The sequence below is a fragment of the Drosophila pseudoobscura genome, chromosome 2, assembly GCF_009870125.1.
Source record: "Drosophila pseudoobscura strain MV-25-SWS-2005 chromosome 2, UCI_Dpse_MV25, whole genome shotgun sequence".
Taxonomy (NCBI): domain Eukaryota; kingdom Metazoa; phylum Arthropoda; class Insecta; order Diptera; family Drosophilidae; genus Drosophila; species Drosophila pseudoobscura.
Genome location: NC_046679.1, coordinates 16,223,737 through 16,246,819, shown reverse-complemented (window position 1 = coordinate 16,246,819; position 23,083 = coordinate 16,223,737). Strand labels below are relative to the sequence as shown.

The following is a 23,083-nucleotide window of genomic DNA, read 5'->3' as shown; positions in this document are numbered from 1 at the left end:
ACTATTGGCATATAAATTTGGCACACACTTACAAAGATAATACTCGGACACGCAGACATGTAAATGTTATTGCAAGCATAATTTTCTTTGCTGCCATTTGCCGTGTATTGCTATTGCCACTGCCACTGCCTTTGCCTCTGCCTGTGTTGCTTCTGCTTCACCCTCTGCTACTTCTGGTACTGGCCGTGTTTTGCTTTGTTGTTGCAGTTGCAGTTTTTGCACGTTATACGAGCCATTTGCAGCAGCAACTACATGCGACTGCATTGCGGCAGTTGTTGTTGCTGGGTGTCCTGTGTGCGCCGTCAGGCCGAGGCCCAGAGTCCTTGTCGGTGTTGGAGTTGGAGTAATTGCCATCACGTCGCTGCAGCCAGGAAAGGCCGGTCTAGTCAAGGCAAGACAACACTGGAACGGAACGGAACGGAACGGAACTGTCCGCATCCGCATCAGAGGGAATGGGGCTTAGGTGGAAATATTCTAAAAATAACAATGCATAATTTACGTCTGGCCAGGTCCACAACTAATGTAGCGGCAGCAGCAGCAGCAGCAGCTGGCAATGGAGAAAAATGCAACTGCCATCTGCCTAAATAATAAATAAAAAAGGGATATGTGAGAGAGAGCTGGCATTGGTGAGGCTGAGGTTGCCCAACTGTTCGGCGAGGCAGTTCATGCTGAAAGTTGTTGTTGTTGTTGTTGCTGTTGCCATTGCCATTGTCATTAGCCGTTGGGCAAATAATTTACTTTACCACATTTACTTCGATAACTAACCATTGTGTTGTTGCTACTGCTGCTGCTCTCTCTGTGGCTCCTGCTCTTGTGCTGGCTCCTCTTTTGCTACTCTGCGCTCCATTGTTTTTGTTGTTGTTGTTGCTGTTGCAGTGTCTATGGCGCCTGGTCGCCATTGTAACCACACAGACACAGAGTCCGACAGATATACATTGAATGTACAGCAATGTTCAGGCTTGTGTTTGTGTGTGTGTGTATTTGTGTGTGAGTGGAGTGTGTTCCACTTATTGATTTCAATTAACATGCAACAGCATGTCTTCTCGTTGCATAGTTGCAGGCTGGCTGCAACATTCACTTGTCCTTTGTCCCCAACTGTGTGTAGGATGCTTTTCAATCTTTTCATAGGCTAATGTTGCACTTGTGCGTCGTTATAGTTTGCCTTTTGCCCCCTGCTGCCCCTGATGCATGCTGCCAGCCGCTCCCCATGCGTCCTTTGTCTGCCGTTTCCATTGTGTTGCAAGCAGCAGCGCCAACCCACTCCGATGGCCAGCTTTTCAATAATTATCAATTTTGTGTGTTTGTATATTTTGTATTCCTAAGTTTATTTACTTGTTTTTTGGTTTAAGGCCTTTTCGTTGTTATTTGCTTGGCAAACAGTGCGTATGCGTGTTGTGTTTTGCGGTCAGCAGCAGCTCAAACTGCTACAGCAGTTGTTGTTGTTACATAGTAAATTGTGGAAAAGAATTTGTGGAAATTTGGAAATCTGCCCAGAAGCCAGTCCGCTCCGACTGGCTGTGTTGGATGCTGACCTAATGAAAAATCCGATCCATTTGATTAAAATATACGAGTACATACCGATTGTTCTCCAGATTAGCACTGAAATAAGTTTAATGCACTCAATACTTACTCTACCTAGTGGAGAAATACACCAAAAAAAAAAAGGCTATTTATATAAGTCGTTCATGCATTGTTCATTTATATGCAAACTTAAACCTAAACTGAATCTCTATATATGTACAATACATTGGAAGTTATTATAGCGTGAGGGGTAGGTATGTATGCGGTTTCTGAGTATTTAGTTAAATAAGTTAAATTTGACTTTTGTGGCGGCCGCTGTGGTAAATGTGGAATTCGCGGAACTCGCTGCTGGCTCATCAAAGGCTTTTGGCGAACCTAAGTCGACCGTAAGGCTTCCGCTCTATGGGCAACGGGCAGATTCAGATTTAGAATCAGAGAAAATGTAATTGACTACGGGGTCAAGCGTTATTTCTTTGTTGATTTTTCCTCCATTTAAATGTGGCGGAGGCATCGACTATTTCTTCATTGGGTTTCTGCTTCTGGGTAGGTTTCTGGTGTGTTTTTTTGTGCTCAGTCTTTAAAGTCAACTGTACGATTCTTGTATATTCTGTATGCATACTTTACGCTTGTGGCAAGTCTGTCTATGTGTGTGAGTGTGTGTGGCAAGCATTTTAAGCCCACTGTTATTGTGGTTTCCTCCTGATCCATCCTTTGCTACGGGCTGCTGCTCCTTTTGTCGCCTCTCCTGTTGCCTGCCTTGCATTGACTTTCAGGCCTCAACCTCTTTATGACTTACATTCTGTACGAGTATGTGTTGGTGTTGGTGTTGGTGTTTCTCTATACGAGTATTTTTAAAAGCCCAACTTTTTCAGGGCCTTCAGGTCTACATCGCCATAGTAATCCTCGCTGTAAAAGGAGAAACAGGAAGTATTAAATAAATATAAATTCCTTGCTTTACGAGTACAACATGCAAAGGAACGTTTCTTTCTTGGGGCTGTGGCTCTGGCCTGGCTCTGATTTGTTTAATTAAATTGTTTTGTCTCTTGCCAGTCATGCTCTGAGGAATTTCTGTGATGAGTAAGAGTAGATGTGGGTGTGTGGAGTCAGGACTTGGTTAACAAGTCGACAAAATGTGATTAGGTAGCGCAAAGAATTATTTTCTCCATGCTATATTTTTCTGCGACCAACTTCTGTTTAATTTGTTCCCTTTTTTTTGTGATGCCGTGAGGGCCAGCCCTCAGTTTGTGTTGTTAATTGACAAAGGAAATATTTATTAAAACCGTAATTAAAAATAATATTGTTAAAATCTTGTTACGAGCAGTGGACGAGAGAGAGCTGGGATGGAGGGGAGGGCTGGCAGGATGTACACAAGGATTTGTGGCTTGGCCAGATAAAATGGAATAGCGAAAGCGAGAGCACAAAAGCAACAGGACGTCAAGGATTAAAAGACGCTTGCTGGTTGGGTTGGGCTGGACTGGACTGGCCTGGCCTGGGCTGCCTTCTGGCCGCAATAACAACATTATCAGCGAACAACAAATTGCCTTTAAAGCGCAGAAAACAAGGACAAGTACGACGGCGAAGCACGCCTCTTGCTGCAGAACATGGCCATATATGGAGCTCCCATCCCATCCCCAGCACTAGTCTTTGTCCCATTCCCGTTCGCTTCCGCGGCTCAGCTTTATATAAAATGCGCGCTGTGTGTGCGGCTCGGGACAGCGAATGACAAAAAGCGCAAGGCTATTAAATTAAATTAAATGGAATTGACCAAAAACCAAGGACAGCTATGGCTCTGGGCCAGCCCTGACTTGGTCTTGGACTTCTGCAATGGTTGTTGAGAAGTCACCACCATAAATGTTGCGGCTTATTCCTGGGAGTGATGAAGATGCGGATGATGATGAGAGAGCAGGGAGAGCAGGAAGAGCCCAACTAGGATAGCTCTGAGGATTGGGAGTTAGCTGCAAAATATGGCTCTTGTTTAGTGGACCGAAATTGTTTTCCTTTTCTTTTATTTACGTTCCATTTTGGATCTCTTCACCAACTTAGAGCACTCTACTTCAGCTTGCCACTTTGCCCCCCGGGCGCCGTCCACGGCCTCTGTGCCCCTGTGCTGAATACTCGTATTGAGAAGCAGTTGCCGGCTCATAACTTTTGCCCGCAGTTGGTGGCAGCAACCTGCGCTCTAGTTTTATGTACTTTCTGGGCGTTTATATCGTCATTAAAATTAATTAGAGTCAAAATGTTAAAGGGATTTCTTTGCCTGTCCAGGCGAGGGCTTGGTTATTATACATCAAGAGTTGTACAATACTCCACCCTACTCAGATTCAGAGTCGGAGCTGGTCTATCCAGTGTCTGCCCTTCTGTAGCGGTTTGTGGACAGTTGTGTAACTTTGTTTTTTGTTTAATCATATCTGTTTATAAGATACTTTTATGTGCTGTGCGTTTGACGAGCTCCCTCTGCTTGGTTTGGTTTTTTCTTCCAACCTCAGCCACAAACATAATCAGAGCTCACAGGAAGGCAAAGGATTTGACTCATGAAAGCGGAAGGACGCTGCCCTGGAGCAACAACTTTTAATTGAAGATTGCATTCTTGCTGAAAAAAAGAGCTAGCCACAGAAACAACCATAGAGATAGTGAAAGCATTCTAAAGGTTATTAAAGTAAAAGATGACATCCAGCGGTTGCTCTCTGACTGTATTGCAGAGTGGCATTAAGAGCTGAGTCCGCAGCAACGACCAACTGAATGGTTGCAAGCGACTTTATGCTTATATTTGCCCCAAAATTCGAGAGCTCTTTACGCGGCTTTTCTATGCCAAAAAGAGCTTAAGAGACACATACACAAAGCCATACACATGCACATGCACAGACACAGAAACACTCAAACGCGAACACATACACATTCACAGGACACAGCAGAAAATGTCCTTTAGCAGCCGAAGAGCAGCGACAACTTGTGCCTTGAGTTTGTATAGTTTTATAATTTTTATTTAATTAGTTTTAAAACTTTTTCCCAGGCTGTATGTGTGTGTGCATGAGCGAGCCATAAATGCACACAAGCACAGGTTCACCCATACAAACAAGAGTACACACAAACACACAGTAAGGCACTCGCATACCCTTTCTGGCAATGCCGAGGAGCGAACGTTAAAGTTGCCAGCTTTTATGAGTTAGTTCGGGACGAAGCCATGCCCATGCCCATGCCCTAGACCCTTCCCTTTCTTTATCGAGGTGCCAGTGTCCTTTCTAGGACCCTCTCTTTTCTGTAACCATTCCTCTCTCTATTCTCTCTTCCGTCGTGTGTGCGTGTGTGTGTGCCTGAGTGTTTCTGGTTCTGCCTGCAATTGTGTTGATAATTTGAAAATTCATTTAAAGTTTTTGTATCGCGTTTTTGTTTATAGAATCTAATGAATAATTAACAAAGTTCTTGTGCATTTGAAAAGACGTCAGCGGCGATGGCGACGGCGACGGCGACATTGCCAAAGACTTCCTGGTCGCTCCCGAATGCCAGCCAACTTTTCATTTGCGGTAAATATGGCTGTATGGCCTGGCTGGCTGGCAGGCTGCTTTGCTTCGAAAAGTTTCATGTTTACTTATTATTTACAGACTCTAACAACAAGTCGGCCAGAAAAAAAACATCTCAAATGTACACACACATAGACCGCAACTTATAAATAATTTACGAGAAATTCTATTTCGACAGAAAGTTTTTGGATTTGAGGAGCGCACTTTAAGTTTTAGTCGGCCCGGGAAATGATAGAGACTTACTGATAGATCAGTGAATGATACGTTAAATGATGTAAGGAAACGGTGAGACATTAGGGAGTTTTCTACGAGAACAACAAGATTTAGGTTTTTCGTTTTTGTTTTTTTTTATATATATTTTTTGTTTTTCATTTTTATGTATAAAATAAAATTATAAGCTTATAAACAAGGATCACTTAAATGTACAAATCTCTAAATTTTACGCTTCATTTTGAAAGGATTCTTTCATTCCTCGATGTTCTTTTCTGTTCTATTTGTTTTTGTTTTTTCTTTTTTGTTACCTTTTGAATCTAAAAACTTGAGTTGAAATTTTGATTTGACGCAGAAATTGGTCTCAGATTGCGAATGGAAAGAGAGTTCTAAATTAGAAACACAAAATGGAATAGAAGTAAGGAGAAGAACGAGAATGGCAGGGCAATAGATCTGATGCGATTGGATTTATGATTCGAGGCTGGCTGAGTATTCTTTTTGTTTTTGATGTGGGGGGGACAGCGGGAGGAGGTGGCGGAAATGTGGAAATTGGGCATTGAGTTTATTGATCTTGTTGTATTGTAGTTGTTGTTCTTGTTGTAGTTGCTTTTGTTTAGTTATTTGTTGTTTTTGTTGTTATTATGTTTATGAGGAGGAGGAGGAGGCAGCTTTGGTTTTGGACGCGCCCTTGGTGCGACCTTCACTGTTCAATCCAGCTAGAAGTTCGCTCTTGCGGATGCTCTTCAAATCCAGATCGCCATAGTAGTCTTCGCTGTAATTGTAAAGGTAAAGGACCAAGGTAAAGAGATATGTCAGAACAGGCCAAGAGATATGGATATGTGATCTGTGATGCAGTGGGTGAGGTGAGTGAGTGAGTAAGTGGAGAATGAAAGTTCAGACAGAGTAAAACGTGGTGTAGAGAGTGAGGAGAATGTGGGGGGTGTAGAGTGTCGGGTGTCGAGTGTCGAGTGTCAAGTGGTGCAAGCGTGGCCAAAAATCTCAAACTCAAACAGCGCTCCCAAAGCAAAACAAATCAAAACCAGGTGCTAGCCTAAGAGTAAGGATATTTTTGAAGTGTCAACACTTACCAGCCGGGAACATCCTCGGGATCCTCGCAGTTGCCAGTGCCGTCACTGTCGCCGATCTTGAACACAGTACCGATGGGGCAGCCGTATTCGCGAGCAACTCCCTCCAGGCAGATGTAATATTTGCGGCAGTCCTCGGGATGGGCGTGGCGCGAGAAAGAGCCGGCATTCGCGATCTCACCGGCAGCAGGGCATGCAAAGCCATTGGCAACCTCTGCGAAGGAATATCGATGTGTTTATTTAGTAATCATCTTGTTTTAGGGGTAAATAAATTAATTTTCTCACCTTCGTTCTTGCACTCAGGCACCTGGTCAGCCCACATGCAGACGCGGGCGTCGCGATCGTAGGCCAGACCGGGCGAGCACTGGTATCTAGAGGGTTCGCCATTCCAGCAGTTCCAGAACACATCGCACTTGTTCTCATCGGGGAAGATGCCGTACAGGCGAGAACAGTGCGGCGTGGTGATTGGGGGCTCTTTTAAAATAATACATAAATTCCGATTAGTCTTCTTTGGGTTATTTTTCTGGACTTATTTGGGAAACTCACCCAGCTCTGTGCGCTCGCCGCACTCAACATTGTGCAGATAGTCGCAGTTCTCGGTGAGGTATTTCGAGTCTGTGGCATCGAAGGCAAGGCCGTTGCCGCAGGTCTTCAGCTCGGAGACACCGTTGTCGCACTTCCAGTATTTGTCGCACGAAGCATCGTGTGGGTAGAATCCGAAGTCATCGGGACATTTAAAACTACTTTGGGCCGCGGCTGTAATAGATGCAAAAAGGGATATGTATGAGTACAGACGAATATTACACTAATTTCTAATCGTTTGTCAAATATTTAACCCAAGCACGCAACACATGAGTGGGGCATGTCACCGGCCAAGAATTGTCGGCTAAAAATGACTTCGAAATGTCCATGGAGTAGACATTGTACTCATATGCATACGCATATTATCATTATGAGGGCAAACATAATGACGATGGGCCCAGGTCCAAGCCCAGCCATTTGTCATCTTGCCCAAAAGGCATTCACTTTAAAAAGTCTGATGTCTGACAGAGAGAGAGACAGAGAAAGAGACAGGGAGACGACGGTTGCCAATAAATCTCGAAGGCAACTTTCAGCAGAGACGTAGACACACACACAAGGATTGTTGACAGCTCAGGGCCAACTGCATTTACTTTTGCTTCGTCTTATATTTTTTTGCTTGTTTTTCGTCTGTCTTTTTGGATATGAAATTACACCGAACGATCCCTGGGACCGAGAGTTGAAGCACCTGAAACGCGCCACCAAGGACTTATCGTGGCTCCACACTCGTACCCATCCCCATCCCCACTCGTATGAGATCCCTCTCTCATTATCTGTATCTCTGTGGCAGCACTCGAGCTCAATGCAACCGCAGAGCGTAACGAACTAAATTGCATTTGTACAACTAACTAATGTGGTATTTGACGGCACTGAAATGTGTTTTCTATGGATGCGTAAATCAAATGGCAGCAGTCAAAAAATAATTACGACGCGTAGTCTGGCACTGAAAAGAATTCCTGACAAAATGAACAAAATATCCCCTGTCTAGCTGTTCCATGCCTCATGCCCCATGCCCCCATGTGTGATAATCTAATTGCGAGGCCACAGCGTTGCGGTCACGTTTCATTTCCAATGTTCAATCAGAAGTGAGCATCAATTGCCTGAGCCATGCCGAGCCATGCCAAGCCATGGGCCTGGGCCTGCAGATAGTCCTGCCCCCTGGGGGCATCAAAGGCCTGGGCAACCGCATGAATGCAACAATTGAATGTAGGGGGGAAAAAATCATAGAAAAATCAACTGATTCGCTGGCCTACTCACACACACCGGCATAAGCAACATGCAATATTCATGTTGTGTGTAAACTAATCAAATATCAAATTTTAGATACATTTACGAGAGTACCACTGCGCGCACACACGACGGGACGGGCGAATAAATCAAAACTGTGGCATCGCATCGATAAAATTATACATAGAGTTTAATTAAAAACTGTTATTTTCGCTTCGTATTTATTTTTACCGAATAAATGCTGTATGGCCATATATGGCCAGTCGGGTTAGTCACTCATTTAGCCGGTCCGACCGCCCTGGCCGGCCGAATCCGGGCTGAAACCGAACGGGAGCAGAGCACTGATTGTTTATTCGTTTTGCATTTGTTTATTGTAATTTTGTTAATTACGCAGTTTGTTCGTGCTCGAATTGAATTTTCATGAAATTTAAATGGTCATTTAATCGCTTGATCCACCAGTTTTGATTTAATTTAAAAATTCGAGGAATTTTTTACCTATTTTTGCCTCAGCCTTGGAGTTTGCTTGAAACCGGCAAATCAATTAGCCAGAAATCGTATGAGTCGAGCCATTCCCAAGCACTTAGCTGAGCAACATTCACCCAGCCACGTTTTCCATAATAATTTAGTTTGGTTGCCTCCGAGCTGCATCTGTAACTGTGCGGAAAAAGTGCAATCTAACAGAAGGGCTACAAGCGACCCGCAGTAGCGGTAGCAGTAGCAGCATTGTTGCCCCAGCCACAGGAACGAACCGCAGCCGCGGCCCTAATGCGTTCGCACACCTGCCCAGGGTGATGATTGTGCACTTGCCATTGTGCCTGTGCTTTGTCGCGCTCGGTAAGTACCACATGTTATCTAAACAATTACGTATTCCCCAGCACCTCAGCACCTCAACACCTGGCCAACGGTGCGAATGTGAAATATGTTTGCCAGGCCGTACCATGGAGGACGATACCATACCGGAGCCCGAAACAGCAGATCCAAAAGATTTCTTATTATTTCACCAATCGTCTCGGTCGAGAGCTCTGTTGACATGACATAACATCACATCTATATTCGTATTCGCTCAGTGGGAGCCCGCAGAAGCTGCTGGCTAAACAAAAACGAAAGCAAAAGTATAGTCTAGTCCACATTCTGGCTTATTGGTGAGGAACCGGTTTAGCTGGATTCTAGACCAACTACTAACCCACTCTGGCCGGCCAGGCCGGTGTCTTTTGTTCTCGCCGTTGGCACACCTTTCAGTGGAATAGTTGGAATGGCCTACGAGTCTGCGCTCACCACGTGATTCGGCGTCGAATTATTTATATGCTAGTTAGACAGATTGCCTGGTGTTGCTTGCTGTTTAATTTAATTTACTGTTTTGCAATCATTGTTTTATCTATCAATACCGCTCTGTTAATTACATTTTTTGCTCGCTTTGCGCAAACAATGTGAACGGAAGGATTCAATCCTCTGCAGCAGAATACTCGTAGGTGTCTGTATTGAATATCTCTGCATTTCTCTGCATGTGTTTGTGCATTTAAATAATGCATTTTTATTGACATTTCAACAGTACAACCGACATTTGTATTGGTCTTTTTGGTCGATTGCGCACCATTAGCCCGACCCGACCTCCCGCTGTCATTGTTGTTTATCATTTGTACATCCGCTCGTCCATTAACATAATCATTTAATTAACCAAAAATGTACACAGCAGTCACACAAGCTACAAACTTTATTAAGTAGCTCTATCACAGGGGGAAAAAACTCAATACGATAATGAAATTAATTCATGTTTCACTTAAATGACAGACACTGTCAAGATGCAAATGTACTCGTTGTAAAACAAATAAATTCATAATTAAAAAATTAACCACTGAATGCGTTTGGCAATTTGCAAATTGTATACATTTTCAATAATTCAAAGCTATACTATATTTTATAATTAGGAGCGAGTTCATTCACGCAAAAGTTCCCATTTGGCTCTTTTCTAACTCGGGGGCAAACATCTTCTCTATCTACAATCGTTGTGTCTTCTGGCAAGTATGGGTCTGCATTGTATCGCCTTGCCAGAAAATATCATGACAAATGATGACAAATTTTCATTGCATGCCGACCAACTCAGTTGTCAGGCAATAAATATGAGTATCAACCGGCACCGAAGCGCATTGAACCCAGAATGGAAGACCGGAAGGGGAAGGGAGAGGCGAGAGCGAAGGCGTCAGCCTTTGGCATTCCAGCAAACAAATTCTGAAGCATTATGAAGGACTTCTGTCCTTGTCTCTGGCCTCATCCACATTATGACAACTTTTGGTGGGACGACTCATAATCGCCGCCTCTAGAGCGGATTGCAATCACAGGTTGGAGCCCTCTATTCCATGCAGCAAGGTGTTTTTTGTCTGGTGTGGTGTGGCACTTGTAAGAACAAGTATGTATCTATCATTTGCCTGTGGCAAATTCGCAAGTGTTCTTGTTGCTGGTGGTACTGACGTTACTTTTATCGTTGTTGGTATTGTTGTCTGGCCGTGCCACGTCTGCCGGGACAGCACCAAGACATTGCCGCCATATAAATCAAGAAAATTGCTGACATTTAAGCACGTTTCGTTAGAGTTTTAGCCTTCCAGCCACAGCCCCAGCCCCAGCCTGGTCGGGGCTAAGGCTTGGTATTTACTCAGCCAGAAACAGCAATACCAACAACAGTCTAGCATTTCCGCTAAATGTTGCTGCTGCTGCTGCTGTTGTTGGCTTTTTCCAAAAACAGTTTTTTCATATAGCGCCGCAGACAACATCGTAATGATATTTAAATATTTACCTACACTGTTGTCGGCCTGTAGCCCCCCGTATGTAGGTTAATCTGCGTTTGAATTGCTTGTCTATTGTTTGTCTATGGCTCTTGTGCTCTTGTGGGTTTTCTGAGAGCCGAAGAGTCGATGGTTGAGAGCTGAGTGCTGAGTGCCGAAAGCCGCCGCATGTGCGTCATTCATTCCCATCCCAGCCCCAATCTCCAATAGTTTTAGCTTGTCATATATTGAGCAATAAATCCGTTTAGCCAAAGAATGCGACTTAACCGCTTTGGTGGGCTTTCCGCCAAATACATGCATTTGCTATCGAAAAGAGTTTTTTCAAATTTAACGCGTCGACGATGCAGCATTTGAAAATTGATTTGCAACATTCGATGTGTGAGTGCTGTACAGCTGTACCGTGCCGTGCCCCACCAAAAGTGGCATGCAAATTGAGTTTTAAAAGCGTTGGCTTTCCTTGTTGCTTGCCCCACCATAAATCACCATAGATAGCCCTGGCAACACTGTGTGAGTGTGTGTGTTTGTGCTGCCCTAATGCAACCTATACAATATCCCTCCGCCACTCCGCCACTCTGCCACCCCCCACCACCCCGGGCAGCAGCATGTCTGCTGCGGCCCTTTTCATTTGATTTTGTTGCCACAAAATAAAAACTTTTCAAGCGTGACTCGCTGCGCTGCTATTGTGTGTCCGTGTGCCCCTGCTGCCTGGTGTGTGGCAATAGCGAAATGGCAAAATTTATATTGTATGTCTTTTGCCACATTCTTTCTCGTTTTTTACCGCCGCTGCGGTTGGTGTTAGTTTTCGATACCAAACCGCAGCAGCAGCAAATGCAACACGAGAAAAGAGAAAAACAACAAAAAACAACAAATAATCAAGAGTCACAGCACAACGCAACAAAATGCGGAAATTTATTGTGTTTTGTGTGTGTTTTTCGGAAATCTTTGGAACACTTAAATTGTTTATCGCCGTGATTAGCAGTAGTCTTGTTGCAAGTTTTTTGCTGCCACTTAGGAGAGAAGTATGTGGCTGTCTGCCTCTTTAGCTTTTCGAGCATTCAAGCCGAACAATAAGTGAACCAATGAACAAATGAGCGAGTGCCATTGCATAATTAATGCCAACTTGAACTTGACAATGCTTCGGGCCGCACTCCACTGCCAACAGGCAGGCAGTTCATCAAAATGGGCCCATTAAACATTTATGTTTTGGCCCGTTGTTAAGTTTAATAACTCTCAAATTGTTGGTAATTAAAATTGAACAGTGAAATTGCTTTGTGGCCATGCACGACTTGGCTCTGAAATGCATGGCACGCAATTTGCAAAAATTTTAGGTTGAATAACCAAAAAGCGATTGGCATTTGAAACGGGTTTTTGCGGGCAATCGGGGAGCGGCTGCTGCGGCGTAGTTAAAATTCCTTGGGCCTAGCCCCAGCCTCGGCTTCTGCTTATCTCCCCCATTAGCTGGGTCTCGTAAACATCTTTTGTGACGATGATTATGGAGAAGTCTGAAAAGCTTTTCAATGTCAATGTCAAAAATTGGCATTCGTCAACGATTCCGAACAATTTGATGCTCGTGACCACACCTCGTAGTTTGATGGAAACCATAAATTTTAATCGATAAAAGGCTTGCATTAGATAACAGACGGGCCAGGCCAGGCCAGGCTTGTATCTCAAGTCTTAATATCATTTGCAAAGCAGCATTACGCCAGCAACATTAACGGCAGGCAGCAGCAGCAGCAGCAGAATTGGTTGCAAAACTGAGTTGCAACGAAGCCGAACGATCCAGCGATCGTCTCTGTTGTAACTTCTCCCCCTTTTTAAGGCGTCGTCGATGAGGTAATGAAATCGATGCAAACCAATAGATACTCATTTGAGATACAGATACATATAGTAGATACGAGTACGCTCCCCATTTGTGTGTAAGTATATCCGTAACTGTATCTCAGTATCTTTGTGTGTAACTAGGCAGGGAAAATGCAAGCTAACGTGTCGGGTTCGAGTTCGGTCTCTGGCATGGTCTCGGCTTTGCCTGGGCTTGGCTATTTTGACCGCTTGCTCAATTATGTACATTTCCCTCTGGTTTTGCTTTTCATTTTCATTTTCATTGGTTTTTGTTTTTTGCTTTTGGCTTTGCTGTGCTGTGCCCCCTGCGACTCCGTGTATAAAATTGGAGCAGCAGCAAATGGGAGATAGTTGATTTACTCGTTGCACAAGCAGAGGCAGAGCTTAATATTAAAACACTCTCGATTTTTACACTTTTCATCACTGCTGCCGCTGCCGCTGTCGCTGATGTTGCCACTGATGCTGCTCAAGTGTCCTTCGTGTTACGCAAGCGGAAAAGCTTTAGCATGACGTATGCTGTATTTTCCCTCCGCTTTCATTCTTTCTTTCTCTCATTTGAAATAGCTAGGCTAGCAAAAGATACATACCGGCTCCGAATAATGCAACAAACACAACGAAAAACTTCTTCATTTTGCGATCGATTTGGGGCTTGGGCTCTTTCTGTGTGTGTTTTAAAAACTTGTTGTTGCTGCTGCTGGCGACGAGACGTAACCGCACTTGAAAAAATGTGTGACAGCGGGACCGAACGACTTGGACTGTGTGTGGCTGCCTGGCTGGTGCGGGAGCTTTTTATACCGCTGCGCATGCGCGCCCGCCGCGAACAATCCAGACGTTGGCGTTGGCAGAGCAGTCGACTAGCAGACAAGCAGACTAGCAGCAGCAGACAAGCGACTGAGGCAGCGGCAGAAGCAGCGGCAGAGGCAGCGTCACGTCCACTGACATTGCAACGGTACAGCGACTGGGCTGGCTTCATAGCAGTCAGCTTTGTGTAGGCCACGCATTAACGCTATATTGCGCTCCCTCTAATGCTTTGCCTCTCACTCGCTCTCTCTTTCGCTCACTCTCCTTCTCGCTCTGTTGTAAACGACTTTTAACTGTATTTGCCTGCTTTGTATGCAGGGTGGCAAAGTGTTGTCGCCGCAGCGCTGCTAGCAGCGCAGTCAGCAGCGCAGTGCCCAGCTCGACCATTGTTGTGGCTCAAGCCATTTGTCAATTGATCTGCTCTGCCGGCCTGTGCTTGCTCTTTCTTATACCCTATTGCAGAGGGTGTTATGGCTTTGACGAAGTAAAACTGAGTTTTATTTGTAATCAGCATGATCGTCAACATTTTGGCCGATACTTTACAACTACCAAAGTCATTGCTGCACTTTCGTATCACAGTAAGTTCGCTAAAAAATATCAGATTACTGCCACGGAAATGATCGATCTGCTAGGGTATCACTAGCTTCGGCCCCTCTAAGTATTTCCTTTTTTTTGGTATTTTTTTTTCGTTTTACTTTTGCTGCTTGCGCTTTGCATTTTTTACTTTTCTTTATTGTATTTTTATGGATTTTTTTTAAGGTGGGGGTTGAAAATGGAATTTTGCCTGAAAGTTCAATTCATTGCGAGTGTGAGTGTATTTGGGAGTAGTTTGAGTGAGTGTGTGGGCTACTTGTAGCATTCAATTTGTATCTGCCGCTAATTATATCCCAGGGTTCGGCCTCCTTCAACTAAGCCAAGAGACACACCAAATATCAAAAATATCAGATTCATAATTGAACTTCACCTTATTGGTTTCTGATCTTGCCTCAGTTAGGGGTGTGTGTGCCTGTGTATCTGTATCTGTATCTGAGAGTGACTCATGTTCGTGGCATTTTTCGTCTGATCTAGTCATTGCTCATACGTCCCATGGTCCCTGCATCTGCTCCATAGAATAAAGATTATTAAAAGTTAATCTACACAATTAACATGAGATTTCTTAATGTGAAATGCAATGCGATGGTCAACCGGTGCCGGGCAATGCAATGCACGTCTCCATTCCGATCTGAATGCAACTTACAATATACATACATATGTATGCACATAAGAGTAAACAAATAAACTAACATCGAGAGCCATATAGCCCGGTAGTCACCCGACTGGATGGCATTTAAAACAGGCCGTCATCGGACACAGCCAGCGCCAGCCAGCCCAGCTCGGTGCGTGCAAGTAAAAGGTAGGCCAGCCAGTTGCTGTTTTTGCAATGGAAGTTGCAGTGGCAGCAGCAGCAACAGCAACAGCTATTAAAACTGACCCAGCCCCAGTCCCAGCCCGGCGGTCAACGGCAGCCAGCCACTCAACGGCGCCTTCAAGAGGCAAAGGCAACGGCAACAAAAAATCTGAAAAAATGTGTGCAATTAAATGCAAGAAATGTGATTCAAGGTTTCGGAATGCAGGAAGAATATGAAATTAAAGCCAGGCCAGAGACGGCCGCAGCGCAGAACAATTACAGCTGACTCTCTGAGGCAATGTCGAGTTCGAGTCGAGTTCAGATAGGAGTTGAGTTGAGTTTGAGCTCCTGCCTCTGTGTTATTGAAGTGGAGGCTAGAAGACTTGCTTGCCACTGCCTACATGTCCAGACACAGACAGCCAACCAGTTTTAGAAGTGCAAAAGCGACAGCAGCCACAACTACAGGTACGACAACTACAGATACAGATACAGATACAGGTACAAACCTCCAACTAAGCCACCTTGTCAGTTATGCTTTCGCTTTCGATAGCCCGCCCCACTGTTGTTTGGCATCGTTCCATTTGCGGCTGCTGGATCAAGTATCGAGTATAGATAGAGAGCCTCACCCGCAGTTACTCATATTAGTTGTTTCTTTTGTTTCAGGAGCCAAAGCCGAGATTGGTATTCTTTTGGGGTTGGTTTCTCTGCCACGGGGTAGCTGGGGCAAGCCGAGAAACGTGTTTGCCATGCAGCTGTCAGGCGTCAGGCTTGTGGGACTTGTTATGGATTCGTATATTTTTTGGCTCTGGCATTTTCAGGGAGTGCAACAGCAGCGGCAGCCAGTCGACGAGGCGTTGCAATCAAATTGAATGCCAAATTATGCCGCAGTAGTCAGAAATCAGAAAACAGAAATTCTTACCCAGGCAATTGCAGTGGAGTAACTAGCGACGAAGACTCCAAAGCCAACAGACAGTGAAAAACCTACTAATATGTAGTCGGACAAATTAAAAAATATTTGAAAAATGCTAAAAATTGCATCAGACATGGAAATCGCCGGAGATTGTGAACGGTTTTAATTGTTGATTTTTGTAGCCCATTTGTGGGTGGGTGCGGCAGCAGTCGCCACGTCGCCATAAGCGTTGAAGTTGACGTCTGCGTCGCTGTCTGCATCGCCGCCGCCATCGCATGAGCAACGCGGAAGAAAAGTGGTTTGGCTTGGTCCACCGCTCTCCATTCCCCACTCCACCACCCTCTGTCTGCCACCACACGTGGTAAGTGCATGCCATTTGTATCTGATTCGTCGTCGATAAACTCACACACCATTCACAGAGAGTGAATTCCGAGTGATTGTTATTGTGAGTGCGGCGAGTGATCAGTTTTAGTCTCTGTCGTTTTTGGCCAGGCAAGTTCTTAGCCCAAAGCTGCTATTTGGCAAATGCATTTACAGTGAAACGGTAATTTGTCGCTAGCTGCGACAGCGACTGCAACTGCGACCGCCGCGAGTTCGTGACTGGAATCTTTCGTATTACGCACAACTGCCGCCGAAGGCCCGTTAGAACGGTTTCCAGTTAATTATGCCTATATGTATACAATACAATGCTCATGCGGCTACTTTATTTCATTCAAGTACCAGCTGTACGCGTATATTGGCTGGCTGACCTAGTTGGGTGGTTGTTGGAAAGCGCCCAATGGAATGGGGAGGTGTCACCTCCTAGATGTCACCTGCATTTCATCTGTGAAGGTGGAGCGATTACGTATTTAAATAAGTGTAGAATATAAACTAAGGCTAAATGCAAATGCTTTCGACAAGGTCTTAAACCGACTTGACCTACAGACAGTTAATAGATTTGTTCTAGAGTGAAAAGCATTAGAAACAGGTTGCAGAACACTTACTAATAGATCAATTAATGCTTCTTGAGGCCCGATACCTCAAAGTCTCATTAAGCTTACTGATCTTCCATCTGATTTCGACTGATAAATCTAACTGCCGGATGGGAGCCATTATTTCTAAACAAATATTGAGGAAACCGAATGCTATTTTTGTTTGTTTAACTATCCGTAAACGGCTTAACGATGACCCTCGCAAGATTATAAAAAATATGCTTTGGCCAGACATCTAAGCTAAACTTTTAAACTTTTTTTGTAAACAAAACTTTCCATTCCGTTTGACAATTATTTTGCCCATTGGCAGATCATTTTTACATAAGCAAATTTAGATTGTAATCCTCTTGGAGCTCACTAAACGGTGACCAAAGTGCTTCGGGCCAAAATCAAACTGCAGCTTGAACTGCATCGGTTAAGCGTTTTATTCAGACGTAACGGCATATAGATTGAACAATACTATTTCTCATTTCTCATTTCACAGTTCACAGTTTTCATTTATTAACTAATTTCGGATTTACGTAATCCCCCAAAGTGGCAGGCCCAGGCCTTAGTGGCGGCCGATTACACGCAACCGCAGTCCGAGGTCAATGCTCAGAGAAATTTCCTTTCAAACACTCATAAGATCTGCTTTTCTGTCGACTGAAAAGTGCTTACTTAGTTAACGCTTCATTCGGGGCGGAGGCTTAAGCGATTTCGGGATTAATTTGTAATGCCCTGGAAAGATCGAAAATGAAAATCATGAACAAACACAAACAGAAACACAAACACAAACAGAAAGGCACTTGAGAAGTTGAAGAGCTTTTCGTAGTTTGTTGTGTGTGTAGTTACCCCAAAATTGGGCACAGCCACAGACACCGCCCCAATTCGTCATCGTCATCATCATTGTGATTGTCTGAGCGTGGTCCACACCTCCATTAGGCCCGAGCCGAGACGGGCTGCATTTTACCACACTTGAAATCGCAATACAATGAATACATCTGCATAATTAATTCCCACCTAACGAAGATGCCGAGCTAATGAGTTGGATGTTTTGCACCAAATTGAAGGCAACAAACACGCACAGGTTGTTGACTTCTACCTCCCATCAGGCGTCTTGGCCTGGGCTCACTTTCAATTTCGATTTCAGCTAGGTTTCATTGTCTTAGGACAATGCTTCTCTCCGCTCCGCTCGGTTTTGGCCAGTTGGACACACATAAAATCCACATGTTGCGTAGATGTATTTTTAATTATGGCCATTTGAAGACGGTCTCCGTTCGATGCGTACTCCCCCTAAACGGGGCAGAAGCAACGGAAACCCCGTTAAGTGGAATTTTGATTTGCATGCGAAATGTGCCAAAAATTGCACAAGCTGCGCACAATAAGCTGATGTGTTTTTAATTATATTTGGAGTGGCCAGCAGCAGCACCCATACCCCAGAAGAGCGACAGATGCCAGATCCAATTTGTAAATGTCATTAAAGGCAGCTGTCCTACCCTGTCCTATCCTGTCTTGTCCTGTTCTGTCCTGTCCTGCACTTCGTGGCAAGTTCAGCTCTGGCACTGGCAACTAAGCCAAGGACGCACACAGATATTGTTATCGGAACATCTCTTAGTCTCTCGTCCATCGTCTCCCGTCTCTCAGCTTTTATCAAAAGGCTTGCCTGCAGTTTCATTAATGTATTGAACACGCACCAATCCCATCGAATCGAATCGGATCGAATTCGATTTTAGTTCCAGTTTCTTTCCCACAATAAAACACTGCTGTTGTGTTGCTAAAAAAAAAACCAATAAAAGCACCCTGGCAAAAACTGGGTTATAACCTTGAAACCAGACACAAAAGAAACGTTTAAAATGTCCAACTTCTCCATAAATTCAGTCAGCTGCTGCGACACAAAGGGGACTGGACTACACCGGAGCTGAGCCGATCCGAGCCGAAGAAAGCCGCCTTAACGAGACTCTGATCAGGCCCCATCAAAATGTATTCAAATCTATGCTAAGCTCAATGAAAAATGCTAAATGCTGACCGGGATCATTTTGTAATCGCAGAAACAAGCCGAAAGAAACATCCCACCGCAGTGTGAAGTGTTACCAAAGCTGCAGATTGTCGGTCCAGGCCCCAGGTTGTTGCATTTTAAATTGCCAAAGGTCAGGCGTCGGTCCATTGGTGCAGTGCAGTGCAGCTCGGTGGTTCGGTGCATTGGTGCATCTCCAGGCAACAGGCGGACCGGACCGGACCGAACCGAACTGTTGATGCTGTGTCGTCATCGTTGTCATCACCGTGGCCCCACCGCCGCCGCCACCGCCGACTGCGTGGCGACACAAAAGCTGTTTGGCAACAACAAACAGAGAAGAAATAAAAACAATTAACTATATAACGAAAATTTGTACAAATTGACAACAGTCCAGTCCCGTCCCGTCCCGTCCCGGTCCAGCCCGACCCGGTCGCTGGGTGAGTGAAAGAAGAGAGGAAATCGAAAAACTGGATTTGATAATTTTTACGGCCAAACACGCAAGAAAACGAGCCAAGGTCACTGCGAAGAAATTGTGGAATCTTGTGGGGGAAACGTGGCCGCCTTGCCGGTGCCGTTCGAATCAGTCGATAGTTGTGGAGATTGTTGTCGCCGACTCTTGGGCCGATCTGGCAGAACCACTTTGAAGTTATTTGCAATTGCGGCGGATGGAGAAGATGAAGATCTCTTCATTGCTTTGGGCTTGGATTGCGCTGCTGCTGCTGCTGATGATGATGATGATGATGATGCGACATGTTAAACACGTTTTGCTCACTCTCGATACTTGAATCCGGTTGCTCAAAAATGCGTAAAGTGGGACGATGTCGCTCTTTTACAGGTTGGGCCAAGCCAACCACAGCACCACAAGCCCCACTAGCAACCACAACAACAGCAACAACAAATAATATTAAAAGCCTGACAAGTGGTCGGGCAAAATGCCAAAAAAAAACAAAAAATGCCACATCAATTAACAACCCTCAATAGCAAAATGATTCCAATGACCAGCCTGATGTGGCACTGCGATGGCAGGTGTTGATCGATACAAAAATGCAACTGGGCATCTGGCCCAGTGATCGGATGGAGTTGCGTAAGAGGCATCGATAGGTGTGCCCCGACGCGTCGCAACAATCGTTTCGAGATTCTTTGCGCAAGCGAGGCCTAAACTTGAACCATAAGATGATAGTGCGGGAGCTCTGATTGTACCTCTGTTATCAGCAGCCCACTCGGAAGCATTGGATTGAACTTGAGGTAGCCAAAAAAATGGGTTATCAATGTCCAGAGCCCAGAGCTAGAACCATGATAGATCGATCGTTAAGTGCTGAGTGAGATTTTTGCCTGAGGTTCAGTATTCCATCGGTCGCAGAACGTGAAGGAAATCACCACCAGCCAGAAAAAGCAAGCAAGACAATGTCGAGGCAAATGTGGCCACTGCTGGCCTTCTTCCTGTGTATAGGAGTGGTAAGCCATGATAACAAACAGACAGAACCACAGAATTACTCTTCCTGTACTTTGCAGCTGGAGAGCCTGGCTCTGCTCGACCACGAGACAGAAAGCATTGAGAAGTGCATTAAGAACTACGGAGGCCTTACCTCTGAGACTGCTGAGCGTCTGGAACGGTTCAAGGAGTGGTCGGATGGCTATGAGGAAATACCCTGCTTCACGCAGTGCTACCTCGCCGAGATGTTTGAGTTCTACGACAATCGCACGGGCTTCGATGAGAGCGGCGTTGTGCAGCTCTTTGGACGGCCCGTATACAACGCCTGTCGCCAGAGATTAGAGCTGGGCGGGGGTCGCTCCCAGAGCAGCTGTGAGCATGCCTACGCGGGCTTTCACTGCATCACCAACGTGAGTAGTCGATAAGAGAGATAATGCCCAGTCACCCAGTCCAGTGAACCCCCGATACTGATACTGATTCTTATCAACATACGCAGCTGGAGGGGCATCCATTCATGCAGATCGAGAGCATGCCCAACATCACGGAGTCTGCCAAGACCGCCATGAAGGATTGCCTGCAGTTGGTGGACCGAGACGAGTGGAGCCGCTTCCAGGCGTATCCCGAGTACCCCGTAAACGAGCCCATTCCCTGTTTCACGCGCTGCTTCATATCGAAGCTGCATCTGTTTGACGAGCGCACCCGCCGCTGGCAGCTCCCGATAATGCGGCGACACTTGGGTGTCCCAGTGCCGGGCGCCCATGTGTCCGCGTGCCATCAGAGGCGTGGCAGGAATCAGTGTTCCAGCATTTACCAGCAGTTCACGTGCTATGTCATGGCCGTTTAGATCGGCCATCTCTATTATAAATGAACATAATGTCATCTAATACAAGTAACTTTATAGTTACGCTATTAGCTCGTCTCTCTACTTTCCTCCCCGAAATCGTTGCCATTGAGACGCTCCCAGCACTTGTATTCCTCGTACATCCAGGAGCATTTGCTGGTGGCTTCCTTCCGCTCTTTATCACTGCGTCGGCACTCGCTGTAGTCTAGTGGCTGTTCCTGCGTCTGATTCTCCATGCGACTGGGGCCAAAGGCCTGCTGCCAGTTGAGGAGACGCCAGTTTCCCGCCGTATCATAGAAACCCATGGCATCAGCGAAGCACTGGAAGAGGCACGGAATCGGTTCTTCGGTCTTAAGCTGATTATACTGCAGCAGCTCCACATTGGTGGCATTCAGAGTACGCGCGCAGTGGAGCAGCGTGCTGAGACTGGTTCCGGCGTGCAGTTCCGCCTGCTTCAGGCAGCGGAGTCCGCGATAGGCGAAGCTGCAGCCGTCCCGTGACTTCCGCATCAGCTCGAACCGGCAGTAGTTGTAGACATCGGCGCCAATGTCATCGGTCAATCTCTTGCCCTGCCATTTGTTCTTCACGATATCAAACCAGCCCTTCTCGCTGGCCAGACAACGCATCAGGCAGGGCACCTCCTCACTTGTCCATTCGGGGTAGCGCTCCAGCTTCTGCAGATCGCTGACAATGCGCTCCGGGCTGCTGACTTTCTTCAGACAGTTCTCCAGAATTTTGGCTTCACCCGCAAGATCTGCCAGAACCTGATGGAAACACTGATAAGTAGGAGATCTGGGATGTGTTCGGGCCAGTTGAACGCACCAGGCTGCTGACGGCGAACACGCCTGCTAAAATAATCCACAAGGAGATCATCTAGATGCCGAGAATGCACAATGTAAACTAAATACGAGATCATGCGCCTATCAGTGCTCGCACCGGGCACCGGAGAGCCGAAGCTGATGCAGTGGAGGTGGAGGTTATCAGCCTGGCGAGATTAAGTCTCATGTGGGTTCAATGAATGACAGCGTAGAGGCACTACAGAGTTGTAGAGATGCACAGAACAGAACCACTAGCCCGCTGGGGCTATCGCCTTGGACTAGGTCAGTTCGGTACCGTTTTTATTTTGGAGTAATTCAAAATACAATGACTGAAAAAATTCTTATATCACATGGGACGTCTCAGGCGTAGACCTTGCGGACTACATGCCGGTTGATGGGCAGCCAGCAGGAGAAGACGCGGTTGGCGAATGTGCAAACATCCGACTCCGCCTCATTGTGATCGATGCACTTCTCCAGGCCATGTTGGACCGTGTCCAGATCCTTGGGGGTCTTGACCGTGAACTGTTTAATCATTGCCTTCTCGTCGAAGCCCCTGCTTTCCGAGAACAGACCCATCTTCTCCACAAAGCACTTGACGAAGCAGCTGGTGCGACGATGGGCGGGGAATTCATAGTTCAGGAACTTTTCGTAGATGTCATCCGGCACGTAGTTGTCCTCCCGGCAATCTTCGAAGGCCTTGGCCGCATCGTCGTGCGTTCGCACCTGGAACTTGGCCGATGTCTGCAAAGTAATGGGGGGATAAGGTGTCACGTCCGCCAGCAAGGGCAACCACTGGGCACTGACCTGCGACACGGCAGCAGCAGCAACGGCGACAATCAGCAGGAGAGTGAAAGACTTCATTTCTGGCTCGGACGAGGGCTCGAGAGCAAATGTGGCAAGCGACTAAGTCCGGACGAGATTTTCCATATTAGTTATATACCCAACCGAAGCGAAGGTGGGCTCTAGATATCAGCGGGCGAAGCCAAGTCGGGGCAGATTTGTGGACCAGAGTGAATAATAACACGCAAAACCCGTTGCTGGCCCATGCCTGTCTCCATGACACTTGGTGCCTGGTGTGGCTGGTGGTGCTGTGGCTGTGGCTTGGTGGTTGGCTCTTGGCGGTACCCTTGCGTCAGTTTGCTCTTAAAAAATAAAGAAACAAAACGGTTAAGTG

General features: G+C 45.8%; 3 protein-coding genes across 6 annotated transcripts; 1 reads left to right on the top strand and 2 right to left on the bottom strand.

Moving 5' to 3' along the window:
* Positions 1-2,042: 2,042 nt before the first annotated feature.
* On the bottom strand, positions 2,043-13,540 carry Gasp (Chitin binding Peritrophin-A domain-containing protein Gasp). Of its 2 annotated transcripts, none has more exons than XM_015181970.2 (5): positions 13,344-13,540; positions 6,881-7,090; positions 6,620-6,808; positions 6,338-6,548; positions 2,043-2,427 (listed from the first exon to the last, which is right to left on the bottom strand). In XM_015181970.2, exons 1-5 carry the CDS (start codon positions 13,384-13,386, stop codon positions 2,373-2,375), a joined length of 708 nt encoding a protein of 235 aa, XP_015037456.1. In that variant the 5' UTR covers positions 13,387-13,540; the 3' UTR covers positions 2,043-2,372. The 2 variants fall into 2 exon arrangements, with proteins under 2 accessions (XP_015037456.1, XP_001358934.2); XM_001358897.5 differs by lacking the exon at positions 2,043-2,427 and adding an exon at positions 5,411-6,021.
* A 6,610-nt stretch (positions 13,541-20,150) lies between these two features.
* Obp83cd (Odorant-binding protein 83cd) lies at positions 20,151-21,162 on the top strand. The gene is made up of 3 exons (XM_001358896.4): positions 20,151-20,273; positions 20,331-20,660; positions 20,747-21,162. The coding sequence occupies exons 1-3, from the start codon at positions 20,223-20,225 to the stop codon at positions 21,092-21,094; spliced, it is 729 nt and encodes a 242-aa protein (XP_001358933.3). The 5' UTR covers positions 20,151-20,222; the 3' UTR covers positions 21,095-21,162.
* On the bottom strand, positions 21,057-22,851 carry LOC4801913 (general odorant-binding protein 99b). 3 transcript variants are annotated; one of them, XM_033384893.1, is made up of 2 exons: positions 22,282-22,851; positions 21,057-21,855 (listed from the first exon to the last, which is right to left on the bottom strand). In XM_033384893.1, exons 1-2 carry the CDS (start codon positions 22,768-22,770, stop codon positions 21,160-21,162), a joined length of 1,185 nt encoding a protein of 394 aa, XP_033240784.1. In that variant the 5' UTR covers positions 22,771-22,851; the 3' UTR covers positions 21,057-21,159. The 3 variants fall into 3 exon arrangements, with proteins under 3 accessions (XP_033240784.1, XP_001358932.3, XP_001358931.2); XM_001358895.4 differs by lacking the exon at positions 22,282-22,851 and adding an exon at positions 21,914-22,018; XM_001358894.4 differs by lacking the exon at positions 21,057-21,855 and having other exon boundaries at positions 22,135-22,650; positions 22,714-22,850.
* Between the last annotated feature and the right edge of the window lie 232 nt (positions 22,852-23,083).